General features: G+C 43.8%; 1 protein-coding gene across 1 annotated transcript; it reads left to right on the top strand.

Moving 5' to 3' along the window:
* The first annotated feature begins 642 nt into the window (after positions 1-642).
* Positions 643-4,797, top strand: BID (BH3 interacting domain death agonist). Its single transcript, XM_010002995.1, has 6 exons — positions 643-673; positions 1,434-1,486; positions 1,725-1,923; positions 2,996-3,141; positions 4,069-4,269; positions 4,786-4,797. Exons 1-6 carry the CDS (start codon positions 643-645, stop codon positions 4,795-4,797), a joined length of 642 nt encoding a protein of 213 aa, XP_010001297.1.
* The last annotated feature ends 3,793 nt before the right edge of the window (positions 4,798-8,590 follow it).

Genomic DNA, 8,590 nt, shown 5'->3' with positions numbered 1-8,590 from the left:
CTTCCTTTAAAACACAGGCTAGAGATACAGCCATTTAGGGGGCTACAGTGTTTATTAGCTAAGAACAAAGTAATACATCAAATTAATAGACAAACCACTGTGATCAACTATGCATTATTTTGTGCAATATTAAACAATTAAGAAGCTATTATTTGTCATACTTTCATCTTATTAACTACATTGAACTGCTATTGAAATTTGTCATCCTCCTTGCCCCATCTAGTCTTAGGATACAGTTCCTAAGCCTGTTTTCTTTGTCATCCCACAAGTCTTTTTAACACAAATGCGATGCCTAGTCCAGTGGGTTGTTCAAGGGTATTGCTGCTGGTGTCCTTGTGAGCTTGGGTCACCAGGTCAGTTTCATTACTGTCTGTAAACACCCACACTCAGACCCTGGAAGATTTGTCTTGAGTTGATCTTCAATCATATACCTTCTTTTCCATCCATTTCTGGAGTCTTTTTGTAGCCTTTGTTTTGCCCTTTCTCTGCCCAGTCTCAACTCAAGTAAACAACCTGTCTCTAATTTATTTTTATGCATTTGTTCCAATTTTGCTACTGTTGCCTAGACAATATGGGTCCTATATGATACTACTGATACAGTTATGTAGATACAAGTGGCCTTGCAAGGTTCCACTCACCAAAATGTACCTGAAACTTCATTCCAATTATCAGGGTAAGCAATATGCAAATAGGATGAATCTCTGCAGTTGGCAATATAAACTATTCTTCTCCTTGGTTACTATTAAGCCTAAATATTTTCTTATCTTACAGACACACAGTCTACATACCCAAGTAAGGATTTTCTTTCACTTTATTTTTGTGTTTGCACAGCATTTTGCTGTCTTAGCTGCTCAACTAAAATTATTGAACATTTTCCTGGTTTTCTGCAGAGGTTTTCTAGAATTGGTTATGAGGCCCCATGTTCTATTGAGACCTCTTGCTCACATTAGTCTGAGTGCCTCATGGACCTCCTCAGTGTAATTTGGGCACTCTGTGCTACCTTGCTTGAAGGTGGCAAGGTACATGGCCATGGAGGCAGCCTGTGCCTGTTTACTGGGGGTGAATGTGCTGGTCTAGATGATACCAGACACCAATGATCTGCCATCTCACATCACTAGTCTTGTGAGCAACTGCTTGGCTGTCTACAGGGAGCTGAACAGGTTCTCTGTGAAGCTAGTCTAGATCCCTTTGAAGAGAAGAAAAAAAAAATATGAACCTTAGGGTTTTTTTGCCTTATGTTATCTGTTATCTCTGTTCCCCACCTTGTTACTGCTATGCTCTGATTACATTTCAACATGGAGCTGCTGACTTCATTATGAACAGAAAGTAGAATGCCCAGTCCCCAAATACAGGGGTAAAAACCTTCCAAACACAAATGTTTTAATAGGTGTAAGTGGGTGATTTGTGCTAAGTACACACCTGCTTCTCAACAGCAGTCCTGATCAGGGTTTTTGTCATTGCCACAGCTGGAAATGTGCCAGAGAAGGTGAGCTGACACTTCTACCACTGATTTGTAAGAACAGAGCTATCTGTAGTTCCCCGTCAGGTGGCTCTGTGTGGGTACACATCCAACAGTCAGTCAGGGAGTCCACAAGACTTCAGCAAAGGTATACTTAAGGATGCCCAAAGGAGGAAAGAAAAATCTTGGAAAACAGTATGCATAGACCTCCTGAGTAGGACTTTTCCTGGGCGTGGGCTTAACAGTGATTTTTCTTTTGCTTAAGGTCAATGGATCTGTCCAGATGGAGCATGCACTGCTGTATGCCTTCCTGGAGGTATCCTCTGACTGTAAGTTCAGAGAGCAACTGCAGTCCCTGCAAAGCCTGAAGACTGTCTATTTGCAAGGCGGCCTCTGCGATGATGATGAGGCAGAACTTCAGACTGATGGCAATCGGAGTGGCCACATGCAGAATGGTGGGCTAGGCAAGTGCTCTTTTCTCCTTCCTACATGCCTCTTTGAAAGTGGTAGTTTTCTTTCCCCTTTTCCCATCTTTGCTGCTAGTCCGTTTCAGGGGTACTTTTTTTTTTCTCTCCATTGAGAAATTTTACAGTATGGTGGTGGTGTTGGTTGGGATTTTAACACTTGGGATAAGACAGCTAGTGCTTAGCACTTCATCTCTCTATGGATTTTTAGGGCATCTGTCACCCTGGGGTTTTGTCTGCAGCACATCAGACAAGGGCCACAAAGCTGGTTACTAATGATAATTGTCCCCAAGGAGTATGATATTAAGCAGTTAAGTTAGGCCTTGCACTGCTCCTCAGGGAGCACTGGACTAAGGTTTAAGAACAACTCTAGTTATGGTGCCAAAAGGAGGTAGGGGTCAAGGGATAATGATTGCTAAGTGACAAGGGTATCGATCTAAGAATTTTTTTTTTTTAATTTTAATTTTATTTTTTTTTACTATGAGGGTGGTGAAACACTGGAATAGGTTGCCCACAGAGGTGATAGGTGCCCCATCCCTGGAACATTCAAGGTCAGGTTGGATGGGACTCTGAGCAACATGATTTAGTTGAAGGTTTCCCTGCACAATGCAAAGAGGCTGGACTAGCTGACCTTTAAAGGTCCCTCCCAGCCCAAACCATTCTATGATTTCCTAAGGTGATGTATTTTAGATGGTGTTTAAGAGACAGGTCTTAACAGTAGTCACTTGAAAAAAATGTGTACACTCTCACTTCCCCTCTCTAGGCAGGCTGTTGGCTCTAGCTGTCCTGTACAAATTTTGGCTGGAGATGCTTTGACCTCCCCTCTTTTTGGACAGTGTGAGGCTGTATTTAACCTGAACTACAGTTAATGTAGTCTCTGTCTCTGGTAAATAAGTTGAGTGCAGGCAAGGAAGCTGTGATGTTTATAGCTGTCATGAATGCACTATGATTGGAGGTGGAATGGCAAGGAGGTGGTTAATGGAGATGGACAAAATGCAATGGGTTAGCTTACTTGCATTGAACCTAGTCTGACTGCAGCCTGTGAACTAAACCCCACTGTATGTATTGACAGTGTTTGACCCTGAGGTAAATGAAGAAGTGATCAGGATGATTGCTGCTCAGCTTGCTCAGATTGGAGACCAATTTGAAAGAGAAATCGAAGCAAGAGGAGTAGATGATCTAGTGCAGCATTTTCTGAATGAGAACCTGTCTAGAGAGGTGAGTAAAAAGCAACATGACTAGTAGTTTCCTTCCTATTGTGACTTTGAAGCAGCAAACTCGCAACTTCTGTGCCTTTGCTGGTTTACTGATTTAATTATTGCCATCTTAAAATTCAGCCCAAACACTTACCTTTGAAGATTTGTTAGAGGTGATGCTGTATTCCATGGCAGCTCTTGCCCTGCAAATCAGGTTCCTTGGGTTCATCTCCTTTCTGTGGATGGTGAAAGTGAGGTAGTTGGGGAGAAGGCTGACTTCCAAAGGTCTTTTGTCCTCATTTTCTTGGCCCAATGGTCTATCTTTGAAAATCAACTGTCTGGTTAAGGCTTAGTATTTGTCTTTAAGATGTTTGAACTTTGGTGCTGAGTCCCTTATGTCTGCTGCTCTCCACGTGTATGAAACTTGAGCAGTGTTAGTGCCAGATACTTGACTTGTGCTTGTTACTGAACACTTTCTCTAGCTTCTGCCTGTGTGAAGGCTTTTCTGTGAAACTCCCTCTGTCTTCTTCCCAGTCCCCACCTAAATTTTTTATCTCTGATCTTTACTGCATTTAAGGTGGATTGCCCTCTCATGGGAGCCCCAGGATTCCTGTGCCATTTTAGGACTTTGCAGTCTGGGTGCAAACAGGGGAGAGAAAAGGGGCTGTTCCACCCTAAGTGTATGAGGTGCTATCCAAGTTTTCTAGTACTATGTGTGTTTTCTCCCTTTCTTTTTTGTCTTGGGTGAGCAGCTGAGCTCTAAGATAGTACTTTTTACTGTCATCTAGGGTGTGTAACAGGACGCTACTGTGTTTGGGAGGAAAAGGAGCAGGATCTTGTGAGATGTTGGATCAAGCACATGAGTTACCAGCAGAGTGCTGGCAGGCTGTGCTGAGACCCCTTTCTCCCACTGCTTTTGCACTGAAGTCCCTCCCTTCTTTCCATACAGGAAATAGTTCGGCGCATGTCACAGGTAGTGGAAGAGCTTGTACGAGCCATCCCCACAGACATGGAACAGGAGAAGGCCATGTTGGTGATAGTAATGGTCTTGACTAAAAAAATTGCAAATACAATGCCTTCCCTTCTACAGCATGTCTTCAGCACTACTGTGAACTACATGAGCCAGCTCCACAACTACATTGTCAGAATGGTGAGTGCTGTCAAATAGCTCTGTGCTGGGCACAGAGAGCTCCCCCAGTGTCAGTGCTGCCCTCCCCTTCACTCAGCTTAGCTCAAGGGTGCAGAGTTACTACAGAAACCAGTCACTGGGGTAAGAGGCTAGTGTTCATGATGCCTTCCTTCTCTCATGATGCCTTTTTCTATCCAGCCACAAAGCTGGATAGCACGGTGCAGGGGGACAGGCAAGGGGCTGCTGGCCTGATGGTCGTCCACCACCTCCAGGGGAGCTGTCTCATGTGCTTCCCCTGGGACTGCTCGTGCCAGCTGTGTCCCTGGCCCTAGTGCAGAAGGGGGGGCCGAGGGGTGATGGCAGACGAGCAGCACAGCAAGTGGCAGAGTTGCAGCATGGTTCATGGCACTGGGTGGTGCAGAGGAGGCTGCTGCTCACCTTCCCGGGGAGCTGCCAGCCTCCTCCAGAGGGTGGCTTGGAAGGCACAGGGCTCGGCCCTACTGCTGTTAATGTTGGTTCTGTTTTCTCTCCCTCTAGCTGCGTGAGTAAACTCTCCAGCTCTCTCTGTGTGGAGAATGTGGATTCCTGAAGACTGTTATTACTGTTATTGATGTAGACAAATATTTTCTGTTCTTAACTTCTGAGTTTCAGCTGTGAAAGGGAGGGTAGAGCTTCATAGATAGGCTTTTGTAGACTAGCACAGCAATATGATAGTAGTGTGAGCTGCATGTTGGCTTACAGTACCTGTAAGGAGTAGTGCTTGCCCCATCTTATTTTACAATAGTGTTTTTTCTTACCTTAGCAATAGCAGCCTTTGTGAAGACCAGAGGAAATGCTGTGAGCACAGAGCCTGCCCTCTCAGTATTTTATTTTCTAATCAGTACTAGCATTTAGCTTTAGTTATTCTCTTCCCAGCCCTGCTCCTGGTGCTGCACCTGAGCCATGCTGAGTGTTAATTGTTCCGAGGACAGCTTCAGGCTGTAGAATGGGTGGTTGATCAACACAGATCACTGGGGGGGAAGGGTAAAAAAAAATAAAAATAATCAAGTCTGTCGTTAGAGGGAAGCTGGCAGGAAACTACTCTAAAGGAGGGTTAGGTGTGTTTGGCCAGGACAGGCTGAAGTAAAGATGCTTCAGTATCAATTGTGAGATACTGCTTGCTTGAAAAATAAAACTGAATGAGAACTTGTAAAGAAAAGGAAGGAATAGGTACAGGACAGGTTCTTTCAGGGAACACAACCTGGATATACTTGAGGAAATGTGTTTAGTTTTAGAATATCTTGCTATGAAGAGAAGGTTATCAGCCTTGGATCAGGAAGAATATCTGACATCTCATGTAAGCGTATTGTAGTCATCTCAGGTTCAACAAACTTGAACTCAGGTTGTTTGATACATGTTTGTAATCACAGAGAATGTGGCAAATGCTTCACCTGTGATCCAGCTGCCTCAGAAGTTTTGAAATGATGTATATATTTTGTGGGGGGGTTTTTTAACTTAAATAAAACTCAGTTCTCATGGCAATACAGCTCTTAAGAATGTGAAGTTCTAAAAGTTCTACCTGCTTGGGTTTTTTTTTATGTTGCTGTTTTTTTGTGCAAGTACTTGTGGCACTTCTCTAATTCACTACTGCTTGTGATGCAGCTGGCAGTAATACAGATGTCCTGGTCCTAGCTTTACATAAGCAAATCCTGCGTAAGTAAACACTTTCTTTCAGTGCTTGCACTAGAACAAGGAGAGAAAAGAAAGCACAGAAGCAGTCTACACTGTTTTTGAAAACTGTACCATTTATTAAAGTGCAACCTGGGGGCATGGTCTTACAGCAGTGTCCCATTAGCAGAGGGAAGATGGACATACCCCTTCACTTCAACTGAATATAGAACAATGAAGCTGGAGAGAACTTTCTTTTAAAGGTGGAAACACTTTTATTAACCAAATGGCACAAGAAGCTTTAGACAGCTTTCCCCAAGAGGGCTGCACTTGCATATTAAAAGGAACAATATGACCAGTTCCTTGGCTAATGGGTGACTTGAGGACCAGTCAGGGTCTCTTCCCCTGTGCAGGCCCCTTGAGAACAGAATCCAAAATCCCTGCAAATCAGTCACTATCTGTTCACAACCAGCAGAAGCCTAGTAGAAGATATCCCCTAACATGCATGCTTCAGTCAGTCCCATTGGTCTTTGCTACTTTAACAAATCAAGTGGCATTATTTTGGTCTGAGTGGGTTTCAGCTTTACACTTGAATAAAAGCTCATAATGCAAGTTAAAAAGGGGGAAGAGACCCCCTAAAGATACAGGAGTACGATGCATCCTCTGCAGCTTGTTCTGTCCAAATCAATAGTGTTCCTTCCCTCCCCTGCAGATGCTGCAGGGAGATCAAAAGCAGCTTCCACTGGAAGCTAACTATAGCTCCCCCACTTCTACAGCATAACCATAGACCTCTAGCTAGGAGGAAGCTAGTCAGCCTACCTAAGAGACCAACAGAGGGTCAGCTCTAAGTAGGAAAAAAAAAAGTGATAATGTTATTTAACTGAAGGAGGTGGATCTGAGTGATTTTTGTATTGTGGTTTCCCTGGCTGTATTGGTAACACTACAGGTGACCTTTCCAAGCTGGTGCAGTTCTCATTCCCCAACCAAGCACTCCAGTCAGGAAAGTTCACTTCAGCAGACACAAACCAAGTACTGTTGCCTGGAGCTAGCCCTGTAGTCCCTGCTCTGTATGGGCCTAAGAGCTAGCTCTACCAGAGTCAAGTAGGGTTGGTTAAATCTTATAACCCCCCCTTCCTCCTGCTTATCTTTTTAATGGCAATTCAAAGCTTGCACTTTGAAGCATAGATACATACATGAAGTCAAAGCACTACTGTCCTTGCAGCCTTACTGGTGCTGAAATTAAGCAGCCCAAGCCAAATTAATGTACAGCTTCTGCCTTTGATAGGTACAGAAAAGAACATGTTTCATCTCACCATAATTAAGGGGGAAACACTTTCTCTTGTTGTCTAACCTACCAGAGTAGACTCCTGTTGTGTCTGTTCATGGTACAGCAGACACACATGGCTGAGTTTCAGTACACTTCATGCCTAGAATGAGACATCCTACTGAAGACCTAGGCTCTAGGTAGGCATGGTAGTTGAGGCCATGTTTACCTTTCCACCCTCCCACCACCATTCCACACCAAAAAGAATCTAGTAATTACACACTAATTCTGTACCACGAGGTTGTGCTGGTTCAGTGAATGAGGGACAATGCTGCCAGAAGCACTTCTGGTTTTTGTTGTTTGTTTTGTGTGTGTTGTTTTGGGTTGTTTTTTTTTTCCAGAATAGGAAAATCTACCTTTTTTGATAGTACTACCCTACCACTGTAGCTGGAATTAAATGTAGGGAAGGCTTATGACCTCAGATTATTTGGTCTACTAAAATCATTAACATGAAAGAACACCAAACTTCAGAACCTCACTTGTTTAGTACTAATGAAACTTTTCATTTGTTACCATTAGAAAGCATTGATTAGTTTAAAAATACAGCCCAGAGTCTTAGCCTAGCTCTGATCAGAGCTGCATGAAGAGGAAAGAAACAGGAGTCTGGCAACAGAACTTGCCCTTATGCAAGTGCACTCAGCACCAGAGCTTTCAACTGTCCCTTGAGTGGCAGATTCCAGAGTATAGCTTACAGCCAACTTGAAAAATCAAGCCCTCACAAACAGTAAGGATGGATTCTTTTAGTACTAAGTTGCTCTCTAGAAGGCAGATTAGGAAAGAAACAACCAACTGCAAACACCACAACAGGCACTTCACCTCCAGCCAGAAACTAAACTGGTGTCCAAAATCAGGTGTAGTACTAAACAGTGGACAATGCTTCCACTGCATTGTCTGGTGCTATGCTAGGAGCTTCTGTTCAGACTGGTGAGTCCCTGGAGCAGGCAGCTGCTTGATGATTCAAATCTCTATGGACAGAAGGCTGCAAAAGTGTTCCTTTCTTGTCTCTGGCTTGTTTTACTGGGCCAGATCTTGTATTCTAGATCTGAGTTATTTTCAGTATTTTTCAGCAGCCAAATTACCACCCCAAGAGCCCCTACTCAGCATCCACCTTGTCCAACAACACTTGAAAACCTAAGTTTTCAAGCTGCTTCTCTGTGTGTGCTCAGCAACAATAATCCGGTATTTTTTTATTTTTTTTTTCCCTAATTGAGCAGCTTAGCACTGCTGAGCCAGCTAAAGCCCTGCAGCCTGGATCTTCTGAAGTTCAAGGAACTTGAGGCAGAAGTCCACCAGGCTCTCACACAGTGCACAGCAGCAACAGGCAGGGACCTGGCTCCATGTCTGTGGTGTGGGCGTTCATGCAACAGAGGG

Source organism: Chaetura pelagica, unplaced genomic scaffold, assembly GCF_000747805.2.
Source record: "Chaetura pelagica isolate M959 unplaced genomic scaffold, ChaPel_1.0 scaffold117, whole genome shotgun sequence".
Taxonomy (NCBI): Eukaryota; Metazoa; Chordata; class Aves; order Apodiformes; family Apodidae; genus Chaetura; species Chaetura pelagica.
This window is presented reverse-complemented; position numbering and strand designations above follow the sequence as displayed.

Bases quoted from the DNA above. Each gene is read 5' to 3' on its own strand.
- BID (XM_010002995.1), top strand. From the start codon at position 643: ATGTACCTGAAACTTCATTCCAATTATCAGG. The intron at 1,487-1,724 runs GTGAGCTGACAC...CTTTTGCTTAAG, and splicing joins CTGGAAATGTGCCAGAGAAG to GTCAATGGATCTGTCCAGAT. The intron at 1,924-2,995 runs GCAAGTGCTCTT...ATGTATTGACAG, and splicing joins CATGCAGAATGGTGGGCTAG to TGTTTGACCCTGAGGTAAAT.